At 41.3% G+C, this 23921-nt stretch overlaps 1 protein-coding gene across 1 annotated transcript in view; it reads left to right on the forward strand.

Annotated features, from left to right (window-relative positions):
• The window catches only part of maea (macrophage erythroblast attacher, E3 ubiquitin ligase), a 158865-nt gene extending 144267 nt beyond the window's left edge, over nucleotides 1-14598 (forward strand). Inside the window, exons 6-9 of the mRNA XM_067982597.1 lie at nucleotides 3818-3926; nucleotides 4672-4805; nucleotides 10146-10341; nucleotides 13811-14598. Coding sequence (XP_067838698.1) covers nucleotides 3818-3926; nucleotides 4672-4805; nucleotides 10146-10341; nucleotides 13811-13906 — 535 coding nt within the window. The 3' untranslated portion in view covers nucleotides 13907-14598. The remainder of the gene's footprint in view (nucleotides 1-3817; nucleotides 3927-4671; nucleotides 4806-10145; nucleotides 10342-13810) is intronic.
• The last annotated feature ends 9323 nt before the right edge of the window (nucleotides 14599-23921 follow it).

The raw sequence follows: 23921 nt of genomic DNA on the forward strand, positions 1-23921 counted from the left end.
AAATATAAGAACTGACAGTAAAAGCTTCTACAAGTATATAAAAAGGAAGAGGGTAGCTCCTTTATTATTCATTTAGTAGTAACAGGACATTTGGAGGCTCATAATACAATCAAGGAGAGTCAACATGGTTTTATGAAGGGGAAATCGTGTCTGACAAATTTATTAGAGTTCTTTGAGGAAGTAACGGGCAGGGTGGATAAAGGGGAACCAATGGATGTAGTCTATTTGGATTTCCAATAGGCATTCGATAAGGTGCCACATAAAAGGTTACTGCACAGAATAAGAGCTCATGGTGTTGGGGGTTATGTACTGGCATGAATAGAGGATTGGCTAACTTTGGTTTCTAAAACTCTCCAAATCCTCAGGCTTACTGGCAACATTATAGGTCTCTTCCTTTAATCTAATACTATCCTTAACTTCTTTAGTTCGCCACAGGTGGATGACTTTTCCCATGGAGTTTTAATTTCTCAATGGAATGTATATTTGTTGAGAATATTGAAATATTTCTTTAAATGTTTGCCATTGCTTTTCAACCATCATACCATTAATTTGGTTTCCCAATCTACCTTAGACAACTTGCCCCTCATACCTATGTAATTGGCTTTATTTAAGTTTAAGACTCTAGTTTCCGACTTAAGTATGTCATTCTCAAACTCAATGTGAAATTCATTATGTTATGATTGCTCTTCCCCAGAGGATTCTTTTCTGTGAGATTACTAATTAACCCTGTCTCATTACACAATACAAGATCTAAAATAGCCTGTTTCTTGCTTGGTTCCATGACGTATTGCTCTAGGAAACCGTCTTGAATGCATTCCATGAATTCATCCTTCAGTTGTGCCTCTAGGTTAGATGGCACAATACTTCACAGTGCCATCCAGATTGGAGCTCCGCAACCAGTCTCCTGCCTGCTCCCATCATCTATTATTATTGCACCTTCCTTTGCTTCCCCATCCTTTTGGGGCAGGCTCGATGAACCAGCTTTTACAGCAGATTGGTAAATAGAAACAATTTGAAGCCTTTCAGCCAATGAGTTTTTTTTAAATATAGGAAAACTGCACCACAGATGATTTAATCATCATGGTGTGATTAAACTGCAGGGGTCAACGACGAGTCGACTTGCATCATCCCTTCAGTATTGTCATGTTTTTACACATCAAAGACTTACATGATCGCATCCATTCGTTGGAAATTACTGCCACATCCAAAACAGACAATGGGAGCCAGGGAGAAGATAAATTAAGAATGTTTAACCTTGAGGAAAAATATAAAAACAGTAGAATTATATAGAGAAAAATTGAGGAACTGGGTCGGGAAGAAAGCAAGTGGATCTAAAATATTTCACATTTTTATTTTAAATCTTATTTGGTTGATGTTACAGCAGCAAAGCTAATCTTGGCATCTGAATAGCTTTATTGCTGTAATTGTCTTTGTTTCAGTATCACAATGCATGAACGGAAAGCGTAAAATGAGTTGACAATAGGAAGACTAATTTCCCTGCACTTCCCAAGTGCTAAAGGTTAATAATTCTGTTGCATATATTGTGCAAGTATATTATGAATTTTTATATATTTATTAAAATACAAAAGCAGCCCTCCCTTCACTTCACCTTCTACATTGTTAATCATGACTGCTTCACAAACTTTTAATGAGACCAAGATTTTAAAGAGGCAGTAGTACTTATGCATTCTGAAGTAAAATTGACATAAAAGCAATTTAGCATGAAATAAAAAGTAGATTTGAAAGTGTCAGGTCATAACTATGTAATTTAATTTTGCCTTATACATTGTTCATTATAACCAAATTATAGTTGGTTTGCTTTGCATTCATCTGAGGTTGCAGTATTGGGAAATGTGCATAACTGTCATTTATACAAATTTTAATCTTATGCAGAAATGTGAACATCAATTCTCCATTGAAACGTAAAGCACACAGCACAATTGGATGAACTTTCCAAAACTATAAAAAGGCTAGTTACATTTGAAAATTTAAGTGAAAGCCATAAATAAGTTTTGGTTTATTGTAACCATTTTATAATGTGCTGTGTTTCATACACATTATCTGCTTTTCTGCCAGTTTATATTTGTAACTCTCAAAAAATTGAGTAATGTTTCTTTCATATTTATTTGGTAGATTATAACAAATCACTGTTTTGAGCAATTAAGAGTAAGAGGAGAAATTTCCCAGAATCTTCCACTTTCATGTGTATATGTCATGTTGAGTATTATGTCGTTCTAAAAATACAGTGCATCCACAGTAGTCTCAGGAGCCCCCATTACATGTTTGCATTCAAAATTCAAACTACTGCAATGAGAAATTCACGTGTGTATTTTTACATGTGCAAATTGTCCTTGCACTATGCACTAGCATTTTGAGGCCCATCAGCGACACACTTGGTACATTTGTGAAGTGACTATTCATCCTTAAAGTCAGCTTGCTGATGTCCTCCTAACCCTAAATTCAACAGGATTTAAAATTATAAGAAGTTTGTAGTAGAAACTTTAATTTCTATAAACTTTAAATCAAACCAAAAAAGAAATCCTTGCATTTTCTAATTTTGGTGCTTAATGTTTAGCCACAGCTATGTCTAATGGAAGCCCAGAAGTAAGCATTCTATTGTGTGCTGTATTTTGATTCAAAGCTACTTTAGCTAATTAAGTACAGCATATAATTCCCTTCCCTTCCAACCCACTCCCTCACTCCTGATGCTGTAACTGTAACTTGAGATGTATTTTATTACTGATATCTATCTTGTGCCTTTCATAGGCTCCTTGTTAAGATAATGGGGCAGATGTCTACATTTTTGATTCTGAACCATAATTATGTTCATGTTGTTTGAATAGCCAGTTTGCTATACCCAATGCGAATTTACAGATCTCATTAAAAAGAAATGTTATAAAGTTTGTGTGTGATTATATAATGAAATAAAATATCTTCTCATCAAAGAACATTTATCACCTAGTAATTTCATCTTTATGATAGTATAATTCTTAATTGGCTCAAAGTTTTTTTCTGGTTAAATGCAAGTGATTGGTTTTAGTTTTGTATGCAACTGTAGTTGCTGCAACAGACCATAAATGTTTTCATTTTGTTGCTATTTGGTGCATTTCTATACTGATGTGTAATACAATACAATGATTAAGGCCTGAGTTTGCACCTGAAATTCTCCAAGTGGTGAGTTGCTCATCATTGAGGGAATGTTAAAGTTTATTGATTTTTCTGGGAAGAAAAATTGAAGGGTGAGTTTATCTCACCTCATATTATAAACACAAAGTGAGGAAAGTTTGGAAGAATTTGCCTGGCTCCAATATTTGATATTAATAAAGTGCGAGGAAAATTTAATGTTTTAATACATATTCCAATTCTCCCATGTGTGTTAATTTGATGGATATGACTTGTGGTAAATAACTTTTATTTTGCACTGTTTTTTCACAATAATAATCTTCTGCTTCCACTGATGTTTGCATTTCTTTGTTCTGTCCTCAGTACATTCACATTGAGTGAGAAATTACTTGAGTGAGGTGCCACTTCAGTGAGGCATCAGAAGTCGGCTGGTGTGCTCATGGAACCAAACCCTAGCATAAGTTGCTGCTTTCAGAAGGGAAAGGGATTACTCAGAATACCAAGCCAAGCTTTTGCTGCCTGACTGAAATTGGTTGCAACTTTTTCTATATGTTGGCATTTTATTGTAACACGTATTCAATAATTTGGCATTTTGAATAGAACGTGAACAAATTAAATGTTTTTATTGAAGGGGGTGACTGATGTAATTGAATTGTTGAGTACTTTATCTGCTATTTCTTCCTTTTCTGTTCAGACATGCACGGAGACATTTCAGCCAGGCTGAGGGAGGACAGCTGGATGAGGTGCGACAAGTAATGGGTATGCTGGCTTTTCCCTCAGATACTCACATTTCACCTTATAAGGTAAGGGAGTTGATTTGTTTATTCTCCTTATTACTGTAATCTTTGAAAAACATTTAAACATCATAAAGAAATTAGAGATCAGGGAAGGAGCTCATAACTGCTGCAAATCTGAAATATTGTGTTTTAAAATGATATTCTATCAGAAATGTGCATGATTCCTTTAATATATTTGTGTAATAAAAATTAATTTATACCAATCAGATTTACAATCCATGAAAAATCACCCTAAATCCTCAATGTCTGCCTGGTAACAACTGAGCCCCATTTGCTATGTTCACATTGTGGTGGGATACAGCTGAGCCTTTAGGGTATGCACCAACTTGGGGGAGGGAAAATCTGAGATCATACTACTGTGGGTCACTGTTATATACATCTGGTAGAAGAGTACAGTGTGACACTGGAGACGAAAGGACATTACTTAGTTGCCGCCTTAGCTGAGAATTCACCTATGGTACTACAAGGCCTAAATATTCTTTCTTTTCTGAGGATTGATAGTCCGTTCTGCCTATTTTATTGTACAAGTGTATTCATTATGAAAGACAAGATCCAAAATTAGAGTGACGCTGTTGTTTTTATAACCTCAGCGTACTCCTCAATCCCTGCCCTCAGGATATTCCACCCCAAATCAACTCTACCTTGCCCGCTCCTTCTTTACTTTCAAAGTCACTTTGAGTGCTCTCAAACCTCTGAAGCTTGAGAGCAGTTTTTTTTAGACACGAGTCAAATCATTCTGTTTGCATTGTAGGATCTTTTGGACCCAGCCCGATGGAAGATGCTTATTCAGCAGTTCAGATATGATAACTACAGACTCCATCAACTTGGAAATAGTTCTGTCTTCACAATAACACTCCAAGCAGGGTTGTCAGCTATAAAAACACCGTATCCTTTCAAGTCTCAGTAGCAATGTTTAAAAATGTTTAGTTACAAAAAACAGTTTTGTTGCTTTCGAAAACATCTAATCTTGCCATAACCTTAGATTGCCATAAGTATCAAAGTTATAAAATCTTAGGTTGTGCATGTTCTTGTGGGATTGTCTTGAAATTTAAACAATACTAAGAATATTGAGATGGTGGAAATTCCTGTCTCGTGTTAGCAAGTTACCAGATTTATTGAATTCAGTTTCACAATTTACCATGCTGGAATTTGAACTCAAGACCTTCTAGTTTGCGGGCCTCTCACCATAACCATTAGTCTACCATACCCACTTACTTCTCCTGCCACAATTTTGACATGTCTTGTGACACTTAATATCTGCTTCTATTACTTTCAATGAGTACAGCTGTAATGCCTGTTTTTCACCTATACTTAACATGGGTGGCTTTGTTGCACATCTAAAACTCCATCTTCCAGTTATGCCTACAACCAGCTCTTTTGCCACTAAGTAAGTTCTTTTATATTTTAACTCTTTTCCAAATGCATTAAAATTATTAATGGAACTTTTGCGACCAGTTGCAAATTAATCAAATAAATGTGGCTTCAACAGATGAAATTGTGCTTCAGGAGAGCCAGTTAGCTGCAAATTATTTAATAAATTCACAGAGTAGCAGACAGGCCAACAATTAATTAATGGAGCAATGAGTACCAGTGAATGGGGAGGGTGGGGATTAGAGGAGGCATGGGTCAGAGGTCATGTATCACAATGATTGAGTGTGAGGCCCAAGGGGTCATGTCACGGTGGTCAAATGTCACGAACCACAATTTGGGTGGTGCATGATCGAAGGTTTGGCTTGAGGCCAAACATTATACCACCAATGAAGGCAAACATGATGCTTGGGCTAATCCTGAAATTGAGTAGTTAGCCTCGACATACTAACATACGAAAAGCCAGACAGGAAAAGACTGGCTGTTCACCAATCAATCATGATGCAACTAAGCATCATGATTCCCAGTGTACCCCCCCATGTAGTCATGTAATCTCTTGAGAGAGGCAAAAAAACAAATACATTTTTTTTAAAATCTGGGAGGTTCCTTTCTGATCCCCGATGGCCATCAAAATGAGTTCAAGGCGATCAATGACCATGAGGCATATGCACAATGTCCTACTTACCTTTTGCATGCAGTGATATTAGCCATAGTAAGGAACTCATCCATACCTTTTGTGCATGTGCCCAGCATGCTGTTATACCAGAAAGTGCTCGATGAAACACTGCCCCTTTGATTACAGCGCTGCTGCCTATAACAGTCCTACGTCTGGTGGCAATGATATAAAGAAAAAGATATTTATAAAGAAATAGCATTAATGCCTGCAAAGACCCACCTGACATGATGGTTTTCCCAGGTGTTTCTAGAGACTGGACTAATAATCCAGAGTCATGAGTTCAAATCCCGCCACGGCAACTGGGGAATTTAAATTCAATTAATTAAAATTCAATTAAATAAAATCTGGAATTAAAATACTAGTATCAGTAATGGTGGCTATGAAACTACCGGATTGTCGTAAAAACCCACCTGGTTCACTAATGTCCTTTAGGGAAGGAAACCTGCCGTCCTTACCCGGTCTGGCCTATATGTGACTCCAGACCCACAGCAATGTGGTTGATTCTTAACTGCCCTCTGAAATGGCCCAGCAAGCCACTTGGTTGTAAAATCTCGCTTAAAAAAAGTCACAATAAGAATAAAACCGGACGGACCACCCAGCATCGGACCACTAGGCACCGGACACAACAAAGGCAAACCAAGCCCAGTCGACCCTGCAAAGTCCTCCTCGCTAACATCTGGGGACTTGTGCCAAAATTTGGAGAGCTGTCCCACAGACTAGTCAAGGAACAGCCTGACATAGCCATACTCTCAGAATCATACCTTTCAGCCAACGTCCTAGACTCATCCATCACCATCCCTGGGTATGTCCTGTCCCACCGCCAGGACAGAACAACCAGAGGTGGCAGTACAGTGATATACAGTCAGGAGGGAGTGGCCCTGGGAGTCCTCAACATTGAGTCTGGACCCCATGAAATCTCATAGCATCAGGTCAAACATGGGCAAGGAAACCTCCTGCTGATTACCTCCTACCGCCCACCCTCAGCTGATGAATCAGTCCTCCTCCATGTTGAGCACCATTTGGAGGAAGCACTGAGGGTAGCAAGGGCACAGAATGTACTCTGGGTGGGGGACTTCAATGTCCATCACCAAGAGTGGCTCGGTAGCACCGCTATTGACCGAGCTGGCCGTGTCCTGAAGGACATAGCTGCCAGACTGGGCCTGCGGCAGGTGGTGAGCGAACCAACACGAGGGAAAAACTTACTTGACCTCGTTCTCACCAACCTACCTGTCGCAAATGCATCTGTCCATGACAGTATTGGTAGGAGTGACTACCACACAGTCCTCGTGGAGACGAATTCCCATCTTCGCACTGAGGACACCATCCAACGTGTTGTGTGGCACTACCACCGTGCTAAATGGGATAGATTCAGAACAGATCCAGCAGCTCAAAACTGGGCATCCATGAGGCGCTGTGGGCCATCAGCAGCAGCAGAATTGTATTCCAGCACAATCTGTAACCTCATGGCCCGGCATATTCCTCACTCTGCCATTACCAACAAGCCAGGAGATCAACCCTGGTTCAATGAGGAGTGTAGAAGAGCATGCCAGGAGCAGCACCAGGCGTACCTAAAAATGAGGTGCCAACCTGGTGAAGCTACAACTCAGGACTACATGCATGCTAAACAGCGGAAGCAACATGCTATAGACAGAGCTAAGCGATTCCACAACCAACGGATCAGATCAAAGCTCTGCAGTCCTGCTACATCTAGTCGTGAATGGTGGTGGACAATTAAACAACAAATGGGAGGAGGAGGCTCTGTAAATATCCCCATCCTCAATGATGGTGAGTGCAAAAGACAAGGCTGAAGCATTTGCAACCATCTTCAGCCAGAAGTGCCGAGTGGATGATCCATCTCGGCCTCCTCCCGATATCCCCACCATCACAGAAGCCAGTCTTCAGCCAATTCGATTCACTCCACGTGATATCAAGAAACGGCTGAGAGCACTGGATACAGCAAAGGCTATGGGCCCCGACAACATACCAGCTGTAGTGCTGAAGACTTGTGCTCCAGAACTAGCTGCGCCTCTAGCCAAGCTGTTCCAGCTACAACACTGGCATCTACCCGACAATGTGGAAAATTGCCCAGGTATGTCCTGTCCACAAAAAACAGGACAAATCCAATCTGGCCAATTACCGCCCCATCATCAGGAAAGTGATGGAAGGTTTCGTCAACAGCGCTATCAAGCGGCACTTACTCACCAATAACCTGCTCACTGACGCTCAGTTTGGGTTCCGCCAGAACCACTCTGCTCCAGACCTCATTACAGCCTTGGTCTAAACATGGACAAAAGAGCTGAATTCCAGAGGTGAGGTCAGAGTGACTGCCCTTGACATCAAGACAGCATTTGACCAAGTGTGGCACCAAGGAGCCCTAGTAAAATTGAAGTCAATAGGAATCGGGGAGAACTCTCCAGTGGCTGGAGTCATACCTAGCACAAAGGAAGATGGTAGTGGTTGTTGGAGGCCAATCGTCTCAGCCCCAGGGCATTGCTGCAGGAGTTCCTCAGGGCGTGTCCTAGGCCCAACCATCTTCAGCTGCTTCATCAATGACCTTCCCTCCATCATAAGGTCAGAAATGGGGATGTTTGCTGATGATTGCACAGTGTTCAGTTCCATTCGCAACCCCTCAAATAATGAAGCAGTCCGAGCCCGCATGCAGCAAGACCTGGACAACATCCAGGCTTGGGCTCATAAATGGCAAGTAACATTCGCGCCAGACAAGTACCAGGCATTGACCATCTCCAACAAGAGAGTCTAACCACCTCCCCTTGACATTCAACGGCATTACCATCGCCGAATCCCCCACCATCAACATCCTAGGGGTCACCATTTACCAGAAACTTAACTGGACCAGCCATATAAATACTGTGGCTACAAGAGCAGGTCAGAGGCTGGGTATTCTGCGGCGAGTGACTCACCTCCTGACTCCCCAAAGCCTTTCCACCATCTACAAGGCACGAGTCAGGAGTGTGATGGAATACTCTCCAATTGCTTGGATGAGTGCAGCTCCAACAACAGTCAAGAAGCTCGACACCATCCAGGACAAAGCAGCCCGCTTGATTGGCACCCCATTCACCACCGGCGCACTGTGGCTGCAGTGTGTACCATCCACAGGATGCACTGCAGCAACTCGCCAAGGCTTCTTTGACAGCACCTCCCAAACCCGCGACCTCCACCACCTAGAAGGACAGGGGTAGCAGGCACATGGGAACAACACCACCTGCACGTTTCCCTCCAAGTCTCACGCCATCCCGACTTGGAAATATATCGCCGTTCCTTCATCATCGCTGGGTCAAAATCCTGGAACTCCCTTCCTAACAGCACTGTGGGAGAACCTTCACCACACGGACTGCAGCGGTTCAAGAAGGCAGCTCACCACCACCTTCTCAAGGGCAATTAGGGATGGGCAATAAATGCCGGCCTCGCCAGCGACGCCCACATCCCATGAACGAATATTAAAAAAAAGACCTTCCCCAGACAGCTAATAGGTGATCAGAAATGAAGTCAGGATTTGTGACATTCAAGCAATTGTACACATTCCCTAGCATGGGGAACTGCAGCATATCAGAGTACTTTAAGTGGAGGCAGTTCTGTAATATAAAAGGGATCTAAGGTTAAAAAGATGCGCTAATGATGTGAAGAGATTACTGCCAACCTCGGACCATGTGCGAGAGACAAACAGAGAGATCGTAACTGATGCTGAAACAGATTGACTGAACATGAGACCTAAAAAAAAAACCACACACTAGTGGCATGATCCAGGATGCTGTTGTGATCAGAGATGAGGAAGTGAATGCAAATATTCCAGCAGTAATACCTGAGATCTATAAACTACTGCTGGAAATGCTGTCTTTGAGAGATATAAATAAACACCAGCTGCCTTTTTCCCCCCTTTGTATTAATGCAGATACCTTCTAGCAAGGGATGATATAAAATTGAAGAGCAGTTCCATTTGGAATGCTGTCACACATCTCTCACAAGCGGATGAGAGTAACTTCTGTTATCCAACCTCTGTTCTGGAGACTGATGTGTGATTACAGGGTGGTGGAGGGGGTATGTGGGAGTGGAAAGCAGAAGGGAAGGTAAAATAAAATATGGGTAAGAGTGGAGAGTATATGAAGAGTGTAGCAATTCAAGATTTCTTATAATATTATATGCCTGAGCTGTGTGGTCCACAGACAGTGCTACAAAGAAGATGGCACCTCTAAAAACCCAGACTGCCCTGTCTGTAGCAAATCTCTGAACAAGCTTGCACAACCTCTGCCTATGGCACACTGCGCCAACTCCCGATTGGTCTGCAAGATTTCTGGCGAAGTTATGAATGAAAATAATCCACCCATGATGCTGCCTAATGGATACGTGTATGGATACAATGTAGGTTTCTAACGTTTCTTTGGTAGCCTACCAGTCTTTATCATATAGATTGTGATGCCTAAAACCCCTAACATTTAGTATTGGCAAGAGTTGGGACCTTTAGTGAAATATGAGTATACGGCCATGTGATTCTACACCTTGCAAACCGTGTGAGGATCAATAGTATAAATGTTTAAAATTTGTTTAAGCTTTAACTTATCCCAAAACCAAAATGGAAACCTACTTTGGTTTTATTTTTCTATTATTGGAGATGATGAGGGTAAATTCCCCACTTTTTGCCTGTTTATCCCACTCGTCTGCCTGACCTGATACCTATCCAGCTCAACTGCATGGTCTTCTCCTGCAATACTCCCAATAGCCAGCCTCCATGAAATGCCAGAAAGGAAGCATCTGTGAAATGATTGTTGGATCATGTAACTGATCACCTCAGTTAAGCAATGGAAAAAAGCATTGAAGACCTGAAAGAATCAAAGGACTGGTGAATTGCAGTGGAAGGCCTAAAGAAAAGAGGAGTCAATTGGAGAGATGGAAAATAAAAGACCAGTGGATCAGGTTTGAAATGGAAAACAGAAAATTCTGGCTAATTACAGTAGATCCATCAGCTCGGAGAGAACAGGTCAACAGTGAGGGTGCAGACCAGGATGGTTCCTGAGTTGCTAGGCATGGACTGCTTCCTCTGGAGGACAGCAGGACAAAACTGAATATTGGAGATGTGGAGCTGGGCAAACGTTCCGGAGTATTTATGTAGAATGTTACCTCAGAGGTTTGTGGTTGATTGTATTATTTTTGGTGGGAGCAAGCTTGAAGGCATAGCCTCTTCTCCTTCCATGTCTTATGTTTTTAAAATGTTTCAACAGTGTGGCATATGTTTGCAGTTCATTTCTATTGAAAAACGGTTTGTTTTATTAATCGTGACTTCACTGAAAATGTATGGTATTGAAATATCAAGTGTGCCTTGAGCATTTGGGTTAAAGCAACATATTAAACTGTTTATTGAATTTTTTCAGTGAAATGATTTATCTCTGAATATTTAAAAATTCAATGTATCGAAAATGATAGTGAGGAGGAAAGCTGTAGACTGCAGGACGATATCAATTGGCTGATCAGGTGGGCAGAAAGGTGGCAAATGGAATTCAATCCGGAAAAGTATGAGGTAATGCATTTGGGAGGGCTAACAAGGCAAGGGCATACACAACAAATGGGAGGATACTGAGGTGTAGAAGAATAGAGGGACCTTGGAGTGCATGTCCACAGATTCCTGAAGGTAGCAGGACAGGTAGATAAGGAGGCATACAGGATACTTTCCTTTATTAGCCGAGGCATAGAATAAAAGAGCAGGGAGGTTATGCTAGAACTGTGTAAAACACTAATTAGCCCACAGCTAGAGTACTGCGTAGAGTACAGTTCTGGTCACATTACAGGAAAGATGAGATTGCACTGGAGAGGGTACAGAGGAGATTTACGAGGATGTTGCCAGGACTGGAGAATTTTAGCTGTGAGGAAAGATTGAATAGGCTGGGGTTGTTTTCTTTGGAACAGAGAAGGCTGAGAGGAGATTTAATTGAGGTGTATAAAATTATGAGGGGTCTAGATAGAGTGGATTGCAAGGACCTATTTTCCCCAGCAGAAAGGTCAATAGCCAGGGGGCATAGATTTAAAGTAATTTGTAGAAGGATTAGAGGGGAGCTGAAGAGAAATTTTTTCACCCATAGGGTGTTGGGGGTCTGGAACTCACTGCCTGAAAGGGTGATAGAGGCAGAAACCCTCATCGCATTTAAGAAGTATTTGGATATGCACTTGAAATGCCATAACCTACAATTCTACAGACCAAGAGCTGGAAAGTGGGGTTAGGCTGGATAGCTCTTTTTTGGCCAGCACAGACACGATGGGCTGAGTGGCCTCCTTCTGTGTCATAAATTTCTATGATTCTATGTCCTATTCGTCAAAGACCAAATTTTTTAACAAGCTGGTCCAAGCTTGAATATTCATATATAGCTCAAATTACATTGCATCATATTTTAAGTCTGGTTCTTCAAAGAACAAATAATTTTAACAAATTGGCAAACTGTTAAGTATTACTGCATTACTGTCATGAGGAATGTAAACGCCCTACTGATGAACTCCATGCATTCCAATTGTGGTACTGATGTTACCCAACCTGCTCCATCCTTCCTACTGAATACCTCATTTGGTGTGGAGAACATCACAGTGGAAGCCTTAACAGGGCATGGTCCAGCCCCCTAAATGGACATTTATCACACCAAGACTGAGCTAATTTTTTGACATAAGAACATAAGAAATAAGAGTAGGTATAAGGCCCCTTGAGCCCACTCTGCCTTTCAGTAAGATTATGGCTGATCTTCTATCTCAACTCCACTTTCCCGCCCTATCCACATATCCCTTGATTATTTCTGGATCGCCCCACTGATCCAGAAATAAATCCTATGGCAGCTTTTCAGAGGAAAAAATTACCAAGAATTTGCAGGAGCTCAGACAGTAGCTCTTGACACCTTTTTCTGCCCATCATCTGTAAGTATTATATCTCTAATCACGTCCATCATCATTCACACTAGACAGAAGGATCTGCAGTCCTCTTCATAAAACCCCTTTGGTCAGTAAAAACATTGAAAAATGCCCCTGGAGCCTACATTTGAAAGATGCATTTCAAAGAGCCTTCACTTTAATGGTATATAGAAGAGGTTTGTTTATTTGTGTTGGAACGTCACCCTAATACATTGAAGTATAACGTCGCAGCTATCCATTCTGCCAACAGATGATATTTTATCAGGGGTTGTATCTACTGATTCAACCTGACTGACCTGGTGGGAAATTCAGTTGGTAAATTGGTAACCAGACATAACAGTTAATGCCCTCCTGTGATTTGATTTCACACTGAACAAACTGTTAGTTCCATTTCAACCTTTTGAGTTTGTGATTTGAAATTTCTTCTAAGAATACCATCCTGCTAGCAATTATTTCAGCACCCAAAGTTGATGAACTCCATCATACCGTGGCAGTTATATGACCACATCTGTTGTTTTTGCTTTTCTCTTATCTCGTGATATTAATGTTTTACCAACCACTACTTGCTTCTCCCATTGAAAGGAAGTGCCAAATATCATGTTAGCAACCAACATAGGTAGAACAAAAGATAGTCTACATAACTGTTCCCTATAGGAATAAAAATTCATGTAAGCTCATTAGCATAGAAAAGCAAACTGGGTTCTGGAATGCATCTCCTTTATATCAGCATTAGAAAGCCTGAAATGATAGCCATTCACTACAACAAGCTTGCTCCTCCTATACATCAGTGGTATATTCGTCATTTGAATAATTCAGGATAAGGCTATTGTAGAGTTTCTTCCTGCAGAATTACATTACAGCTGATGTTGTGGTTAATTCTCCCATCTGTTTGCTTATAGGTAATCAGTCTGCTGAAAATGTACTGATTTTTTTTTTGTTCTTTCAGTCACTTCTTTCTATTCGTCAAGATGACAAAATCATCTGCCCAAGAACCAAAGAGGTCTACAACTTCTCCCAAGCTGAAAAAGTGTACATCATGTAGAAGTATGGAAGGGGGCAAGGCTGGAATCTGAACCACAGGATAATATCTGTCAGGCTCAGCCTGTTGGCTACTGAGGGCTGTTGATTGAATACCTGTGGCAATGCACCTTTTTATTGGTGGGATGTGTGTGTCTCTTGAGACCAAAGATCCAAATGGAACAAGAAATACACTTAATATTATATGATGACAAAAAGGAGCTTACAATGAATGCAAAGAGAGTTTGTACTGAAAAGGTGAAATAAAACAATTGAGGCTTTGATGTGGGTTTTGTAGTGGTTTACATTATCTGAAGAATTTTGAGTTTTCAAATGTACTTCATTCGTAAGTTTAAATTTAGTAACTCGCATTAGTGTTGTGCTTGGGGGTACAATATTGAACTTGTTCGGCTGCCTTATTTCAAGCCTTCAGAACTTACATAACTTGCACAACTGCAATTAAAGTGTTTTCAGGTCGTAATGTTTTAGAATAGTTTGCACTAATATACTTCAGTTTAACCGGATCAGCTGTAGGACAAAGACTTACCATATTTTGAGCAATTGTGATAACGTTCCAAGTACTAGAGGTTGGAAATTCCAGGAAGCTTACATTTTAGCACTATTTATGCATGCAGATACTGTTAGATTGTAGACTAAAAATTATAACTTCAAAAAGGTTGGAAGCAGTTGTTAATTAAAAAAAAACATCAAATAAAACCTGGTTTTGTTTTATTTTATTTGATCACACATTGTGTTCGAGTTAACTTTTTTTTTGAGAATGAGACTTTATTTTTTTATTCCTTCTCCCCTGACTTGTGTTGGAATATGGTTTTGAACACAGTCAGTCCCCCATAGCAATTGCAATTAACCATTCTTGTGTGAACTTGGAGGGAGAGCGCCAGCGGGCTACCACAACCCTATGCATGCATTTTTAAGCTACTAGTTAGCGATCAGAAGCAGAGACCCTGACTGATTTTTTAAAAATTCCTTCCCCAACTTAAGGATACAAGGCCAATTGAGTACCCACTGCTTAAATTGACTATCTGAGTGCTGTACCACATAATGTGTAAAACACATTGCGCTATCAGGGAGACCAGGGACTCCCTCTTCTTTTTTTAAAAAAGAGATTTCCTCCTGTTCCCATGGGTTGCTGTGCCTTATTCTCAGCCAAAAGAGAGGTAGCATACTGAAACCAGCAGCGAGGATTCATTTGAGATAGACCAGTAGGATGACACTGGTAGCTAGGAGATAAAAATGTGGCCCGTGTTGATTTTTTTTTGTTTGGCTGTGGATTCTATACTGTCCTGCTCCAAACATTGCATTTCCCCACCGTGTGTAAACTGTAGCTGCAACACTTGTTGGCTTGGAATGTTTTTTTTTGGTCAATTCAGATATATACAGTATGCATGTAAGTATATGGGCCAAATAGGAGGAAATCATAATTGATTGTGGGACTTGTGTTTCAGAAGTTGCCAGTAAAGAAAGCTGATCATCTCAGAAGACCAGAAAGAAATAAAGTCTCTTTTTCAGGCCTTTGATAGCACTTTTGCTTTTGAGTCAGTAAGTCATGGCTTACAGCCACATTACAGCATATAATCTTGGCTGACACTTCAATGCAGTACTGAGGGAGTGCTGCATTGATGGAAGTGCCTTCGTTCGGATGAGACGTTAAACCGAGTTCCCGTCTGTTGAGGTGGTCATATAAGATCCTACGGCACTATTCAAAGAAGAGAGATTCTCCCAGTATCCTGGCCAACATTTATCTCTCAACCACGATCAAAAGCAGATTAACTGGTCATTTAGCTCATTGCTGTATTGGAACCTTCTGTGCAAATTGGCACCCATTTATCCCTATGCTACAACTGTAACTTCACTTTTGGGATGTTCTGAGGACGTGAAAGGTGTTATATAAATGCAGGTTTGTTCATTCTTTCAAGGAGTGTACAGTGCTGCAGCATGACCGAGCCTGTGCCGGCCTCGGTTTACAGTTTCTGACGGCTCGTGTTTGAAACAGCTCGTTTTTCAGTAGGAAAAATATCACCTCGCATTTTTCCGCGTTAAACTTAATCTGCCACGTGTCCGCCCATGCCACCAGCGCTGTACTTAGAATAGATAAGTCACCTGGTCTTGACGATCCGGATTCTTTCCCCTCAGTCTGGTTCAGTAAAATCTGAAGTCGAGTACATTTTAAAGTTCAACACAACTTTAATAGCAGGGTTCTTAGTCTGCAGCATTGATTTGGACTCCTGATAGAGTCCCTCTATGCTGGCAGAGCAAGAACAAAAACATACAGAAATCCACACGTTTTTATACAAATCAATAGGGTTGGAACATACTTAACGAGGGTCAACACCAATCATAAGCCGGGCATAGGTTGCCATGCGAGGTTACATTATTTCCGGCCAATCATAAATCGTCCATGTGCTGATCATGCTGCTGTTAGACATCAAAGGGGATACTTCCTCACCTTCCAACTTGGAATGTTCTTCCCTGTCCCTTCTGTTCCTTATCTCCCAACCTGGAATGTCTTTCAACTTTGGCTAAGCTCGTTACCTATATTGATCTGCCATAAACATGGAGACATTCAGACCAGTCCTTGAATCACATCAAAGACTCTACATTGATAAGACCATGCAAACCTGCTGACTACGCAAACATATGGCCCAGCAGGAGGCCAGGCCACCTGTACCAATCTCAGTTACTAACTAATTAACCCTTTCTAACCATTTTGCATTCTGCTTCTTTGCCACGTAGACATTTTAATATTTTACCGAAAACTGACCACGTAGGGATTCTCAGTCTGGATGGGAAGCACCCTAGGCTGCTGAGGGAAGTAAGGGTGGAAATTGCGGAGGTACTGGCAATAGTCTTCCAAACATCCTTAGATACGGGGGTCGTGCCAGAGGACTGGAGAATTGCAAATGTTACACCCTGTTCAAAAAAGGCTGTAAGGATAAACCCAGCAACTATAGGCCAGTCAGTTTAACCTCGGTGGTGGGGAAACTTGGAAACGATAATCCGAGACAGAATTAACAGTCACTTGGACGAATGTTTAGGGAAAGCCAGCCTGGATTTGTTAAAGGCAAATCATGTTTAACCAACTTGATAAGAGTTTTTTGATGAGGTAACAGAGAGGGTAGATGTGGTGTATGTGGATTTTCAAAAAGCTTGCTGTTAAGATTGCAGCCCATGGAATAAAGGGGGCAATAGCAACATGGATACAGAATTGGCTAAATGACAGGAAACAGAGCAGTGGTGAATGGTTGTTTGTTTTTCGGACTGGAGGGAGGTGTGCAGTGGTGTTCCCCAAGGGTCAGTGCTAGGACTGCTGCTTTTCTTGATATATATTAATGACTTGGACTTGGGTGTACAGGGCACAATTAAAAAATTTGTAGATGTCACAAAACTTGGAAGGGTAGTGAACAGTGAGGAGGATAGCAATAGATTTCTGGTGGCATGGGCGGACACGTGGCAGATGAAGTTTAACGTGGAAAAATGCAAGGTGATGCATTTAAGGTAATTGGCGAAAGAACCAAAGGTGACATGAGGAAAAACTTTTTTACACAGCGAGTGGTTAGGATCTGGAATGCACTGCCCGAGGGGGTGGTGGAGGTAGATTCAATCATGGCCTTCAAAAGGAAACTGGATAAGTACTTGAAAGGAAAAAATTTGCAGGGCTACGGGGAAAGGGCGGGGGAGTGGGACTAGCTGGATTGCTCTTGCATAGAACTGGCACGGACTCAATGGGCTGAATGGCCTCCTTCTATTCTGTAATCTTTCTATGATTTCGGTAGGAAAAATGAGGAGAGGCAATATAAGAGGGCACAATTCTAAAAGGGGTAAAGGAACAGAGGGATCTAGGGGTATATGTGCACAAATCATTGAAGGTGGCAGGGTAGGCTGAGAAAGCGGTTAAAAAAGCATACGGGGTCCTGGGCATTATAAATAGAGGCATAGAGTACAAAAGCAAGGAAATAATGATGAAACTTTATAAAACACTGGTTCAGCCACAACTGGAGTATTGTGCCCAGTTCTGGGTACCGCACTTTAGGAAGGATGTGAAGGCCTTAGGGTACAGAGAAGATTTACTAGAATGATTCCAGGGATGAGGGACTTAAATTACGTGGATAGACTGGGGAAGCTGGGATTGTTCTCCTTGGAACAGAGAAGGTTGAGAGGAGATTTGATCGAGGTATTCAAAATCATGAAGGGTCTAGACATAATAGATGGAGAGAAACTGTTCCCGTTGGTGGAAGGGTCAAGAACCAGAGGACATGGATTTAAGGTGATTGGCAAAAGAACCAAAGGTGACATGAGGAAAAACTTTTTTTACAGAGCGAGTGGTTAGGAATGCACTGCCTGAGGGGGTGGTGGAGTCAGATTCAATCATGGCCTTCAAAAGGGAACTGGATAAGTATTTGAAACAAAAAAATGTGCAGGGCTACGATGATAGGGTGAGGCAGTGGTACTAGCTAGATTGCTCATGCGTAGAGCTGGCGTGGACTTGATGGGCCAAATGGCCTCCTTCCGTGCTGTAACATTCTATGATTTGGAATTTTCATTTATATAAGCCACCGTGTGTAGGGATAACATCACTTTTAAACTTCTAATTACTAGCATTAGCCCTACACAATAAATCATAGAAACTTACAGCACAAAAGGAGGCCATTCCCTCATCCCTCGTACTATTCTAGTAAATCTCCTCTGCAACCTCTCCGAGGCCTTCACATCTTTCCTATAGTGTGGTGCCCATAGTTCAACACAGTATTCTAGCTGAGGTCTAACCAGTTTAACATAACTTCTTTGTTTTTGTATTCTTTGCCTCTATAAAGCCCAGGATCCTGTATGCTTTTTTAACAGCCTTATCGACTTGTCCTGCCACCGTCAAAGATTTGTGTATGTGAACCCCCGGGTCTCTGTTCCTGCTTCCCCCTTTAAAATTGTACCATTTTGTTTAGAAAGAGCGGCGGTCCTTATACCGATCCCTGGGGGACACTTCTCTCCCATCTGATAAACAACCATTCACCACTACCCTCTACTTTCTGTATCCATGCTGCCGCTTCCTCTTTAACCCCGTGGGGTTTGATTTTACTAACAAGTCTATTATGCAGCAGTTTGTCAATAAACATCTTTTGAAAGTCCATATACACATCAACTGCATGACCTTCATCAACCCTCTCCGGTATTTCATCTAAGAACTCAAATTTGTCTGACACAATTTGCCTTTAACAAATCCATATTGGCTGTCATTTATTAACCCATGTTCTTACAAGTGGCAATTAATATTGTCCCGGATTATAGTGTCAAAGTTTCTCCACCAACTGCCCAGGCTAATTTCAAGCTGAGGTCCCACCCACATAGCACTCTAGACAAAACATTTAATGAGCGTTCCCATTAGAACATAGAGAGTCATAGAGTTATACAGCACGGATAGAGGCCCTTCGGCCCATCGTGTCCGCGCCGGCCATCAGCCCTGTCTACTCTAATCCCATATTCCAGCATTTGGTCCGTAGCCTTGTATGCTATGGCATTTCAAGTGCTCATCCAAATGCTTCTTGAATGTTATAGAGTCATAGAGTTATACAGCACGGATAGAGGCCCTTCGGCCCATCGTGTCCGCGCCGGCCATCAGCCCTGTCTACTCTAATCCCATATTCCAGCATTTGGTCCGTAGCCTTGTATGCTATGGCATTTCAAGTGCTCATCCAAATGCTTCTTGAATGTTATAGAGTCATAGAGTTATACAGCACGGATAGAGGCCCTTCAGCCCATCGTGTCCGCGCCGGCCATTGCCAGACACTAAGTACAAATTTTCACTGGCCTGTTTAATTGTCAAAACTGTGTACACACAGACATGTCCCTCTCGCAGGGACGTTTGCTATTATGTTATTTACTCTTTATACAATATTTAGTGACTTGTCAGTTGCATTAATTTATATTGCTACATTTCACTTGTTTTAAATGATTCTTAACTACCCTTTGAAGTGGCCTAGTAAACCACTCAATTGTATGAAACTGCTGCAAAGAATAAGAAGAATGAAACTGGACAGACTGCTCAGCTGCGACCTAGGCATCAAATCAGGACATGACGAAGGGACCCCCCCCCAGCCCAGATGACCTGCAAAGTCCTCCTCACTAACAGCTGGGGACTGGTACCAAAGTTGGCAGAGCTGTCACACGGACTAGTCCAGCAACAGCCTGACATAGCATTTGAATCTGTATGACTATCAGTCAACATCCCAGATTCCTCCATCACCATCCCCCATTATGAATCAATATCTAACCTTGGTCATTCAGAAATTAGAGTGCAAAAATAAATCCCATGAAACAGCACACTCTAGTGGCCAACAGTCTCTCAACATATAACAGTGAAATATTACAGAAGGTGAATGTTTTAATCCTCAATTTATAATTGTGTATTTACAATAAACAGTGTTTCTGGAAATTGATGTTTTATACAGATTCCACATTGTAGACAATTATTAATTCCATTTTTCACATCGTTCACCTGACGAAGGAGGAAGCCTCCGAAAGCTTGTGAATTTAAAATAAAATTGCTGGACTATAACTTGGTGTTGTAAAATTGTTTACAATTATTAAATCATTAGTGGCTTTCCTGTCAATTTGACAGAAAGTTGGAGCAATTCACTGAAAATTTGATTATTAAAATAAAAATAGTGCGCATGCGGGTTTCTGCCAAAATTGAAGGAGTGTTTATTCAATGGCTTCAGTGAAAAAAAATTTAATTAAATATAAACAGTTGCAATTTGCTGATAATGGGGTTAGGCATTTAATGCATATACATAAATGTATTAATTACATAAAAATAGCAGTTACATATTTCAAGACAATTGCCATAAGTTTATGAATTAAATAAAAGGAAGAGATAAAATGCTGATGCCCCAAAATTTATTAAGGACTGGAAATTTAATCTAAGGGTATTGCATTAACATTTATCAAGAAAATGTAAAAAAGAAACAAATAGAATGTGGCTGCTAAAAATGGATGAAACAAGAGGAGCAAGTAATAATAAATTAATTATGGAGGTGACGGGAGTGGATAGGAATTTTTTTAAAATTAATTTTTGAGCTGTGGGTGCAGTTGGGTCTGGATGGGAATATTTTTTAAATGTGTTTTTAATTCTTTGTTACTGTGAGTTGGATTGAAGAGTGGTTCTGGGTAGTGGCAGCCATATCAATTTTTTCAATTGTTGGAAGTAGGGTCACACTGGGTGGGCAGGGCTATATGGAATTAGCTCTTGGCCCCCATTGGTTCTTCCCTGTTAATGGTACTTTTGCCTCCCTAGTATCACTCTCTGGTGCCTAACATTCCCCTTTCTTCTCACCAAATTTGTAATATCTAGCTGTGGCTTCAGAACATGATCATATGTTCATGTTAATATCCTCATTCGCATATCCAATATCGACCTTTATCACCTGCAATATCTTGTCCTGCTACCCTAATATGGCCCTCTGGCACCTTGCTGCACTAAATACACATTATGCTCCCATTAGTCCCTAAAATTTCACCCTCTATTTCTGGTCTTCCTAACCCCTCCAATATCACCCTTGTTTACCTAATATGCCCCTCTGATTCCTTAATACTGCCAATTATCTGCCTGCCCTCACTTACCTAACGTGAGAATATGTCCCTAGCGTGCCCTTGTGATTCTTTGCCCACTTAGCATTCCCTTGTAGGCTTGCTCCCTAACATCTATCTCCCCCTCACTCACTAACTAACATCCTCCTCTCTACACGTCACATCTCACCTGCTATAACAGCCCTGAGTCTACTATTGCTGAAAATTGCATCAGGCAGGCCTCAGGCATTCAAGCTGCAGCCACCATTTCCTTGCCATTTTCAACTGCTGGATGCCTCATAAATGTGAAAGGCAGTGGTTGAAAATTACCTCCATTGTTTCCTACGCTTCAGCCATTTTCTTATCCAATCCCCACAGCTCTGAGTTTAATGACTGATCTTTCTGCAGAACTTTTATCAAAAGCCTTCTTGAGGGCGCAGTACGCCATATCATAGCACAGTCCACTTGAGCTTCCTCAAAAGAAATCATAGAATCATAGAAAGCCCAACAAGAGGGGATGCAATCCTAGATTTAGTCCTGGGAAATGAAGATCGGCAAGTGGGTGAAGTGACAGTGGGCGACCATATTGGGGATAGTGACCACAATTCAGTTAGTTTTAGCATTATTATGGAAAAGGACAGAGTTAAATCAGGAATAAACGTTTTAAATTGGGGGAAAGCAAATTTTACAGAACTAAGAGGTGATTTGGCAGAAGTGGACTGGATACAACTACTTGAAGAGAAATCAGTAGCAAGCCAGTGGGAGGCACAAAAAAGTGAAATTCTACAGGTACAATGCAGACACGTCCCCTCAAAGAAAAAGGGTGGCACTGCCAAATTTAGAGCCCCCTGGTTGTCTATAAGTATACAGGGCAAGATAAAGCAGAAAAAGAAAGCTTATGACTGTCATAGAAAACTAAATACTGCAGAAAGCCTAGAGGAGTATAGAAAGTACAGGGATGACGTAAAAAAGGAAATAAGGAAAGCAAAGAGAGGGCACGAAAAAATATTAGCTAGTAAGATTAAAGAAAACCCAAAGATGTTTTATCAGTACATTAAGAACAAGAGGCTAGCTAAGGAAAAGGTGGGACCTATCAGGGATGATAAGGGTAACTTGTGTGTAGAAGCAGAGGATGTGGGTAGAGTTTTAAATGAATATTTTGTCTCCATATTCACAAAGAAAAGGGATGATCCGGATGTAGTAGTTAAAAAGGAGAGGTGTGAAATATTGGATAAGGTAAACATAACGAGAGGGGAAGTACTAAAGGGACTGGAATCCTCGAAAGTTGATAAGTCACCAGGGCCAGATGGATTGTTTCCTAGGCTCTTGAAGGAAGCCAGGGGGGAAATAGAGGATGCTCTGACGATCATTTTCCAATCCTCACTAGATACAGGGGAGGTACCGAAGGACTGGAAGATTGCAAACGTAGTACCATTGTTTAAAAAGGGTATGAGGGTAAGGCCGAACAACTATAGGCCGGTCAGTCTTACCTCGGTGGTGGGGAAACTGTTAGAATCATTACTGAGAGATAGGATAAACTATCACTTGGAAAGGCATGGTTTAATCAGGGATAGTCAGCATGGATTTGTTCAGGGAAGGTCATATCCTACAAATCTGATTGAATTCTTTGAGGAAGTGACAAGGAGGATTGATGAGGGTAGTGCAGTGGATGTTGTCTACATGGATTTTAGTAAGGCATTTGACAAGGCCCCACATGGCAGACTGATCAGAAAGGTAAAAGCCCATGGGATACAGGGAAATGTGGCGAATTGGATCCAAAATTGGCTCAGTAACAGCAAACAAAGGGTAAAAGTCGATGGATGTCTTTGCGAATGGAAATCCGTTTCCAGTGGTGTGCCACAGGGCTCAGTGTTGGGTCCCTTGCTGTTTGTGGTATATATTAATGATTTGGACTTGAATGTAGGGGGCATGATTGGAAAATTTGCAGATGACACAAAAATTGGCCGTGTAGTTGATAGTGAAGAGGATAGCTGTAGACTCCAAGATATCAATGGGTTGGTGGAGTGGGCGGCAAAGTGGCAAATGGAGTTCAACCCGGAGAAGTGTGAGGTAATGCAAACAGTAAAAGGGGATATACAGTAAACGGGAATATATTGAGAGGGGTAGAGGAAATGAGAGATCTTGGAGTGCATGTGCACAGGTCCCTGAAGATGGCAGTACAGGTAGATAAGGTTGTGAAGAAGGCATACGGAATGCTCTCCGTTATTAGCCGAGGTATAGAATACAAAAGCAGGGATGTAATGATGGAACTGTATAAAACGCTGGTAAGGCCACAGCTGGAATATTGTGCGCAGTTCTGGTCACCACATTATAGGAAGGATGTAATTGCTCTTGAGAGTGCGCAGAGAAGATTTACAAGAATGTTGCCAGGGCTTGAAAATTGCAGCTACAAGGAGAGGTTGGATAGGCTGGGGTTGTTTTCCTTGGAGCAGAGGAGGTGT

Source organism: Heptranchias perlo, chromosome 1, assembly GCF_035084215.1.
Source record: "Heptranchias perlo isolate sHepPer1 chromosome 1, sHepPer1.hap1, whole genome shotgun sequence".
NCBI classification, from domain to species: Eukaryota; Metazoa; Chordata; class Chondrichthyes; order Hexanchiformes; family Hexanchidae; genus Heptranchias; species Heptranchias perlo.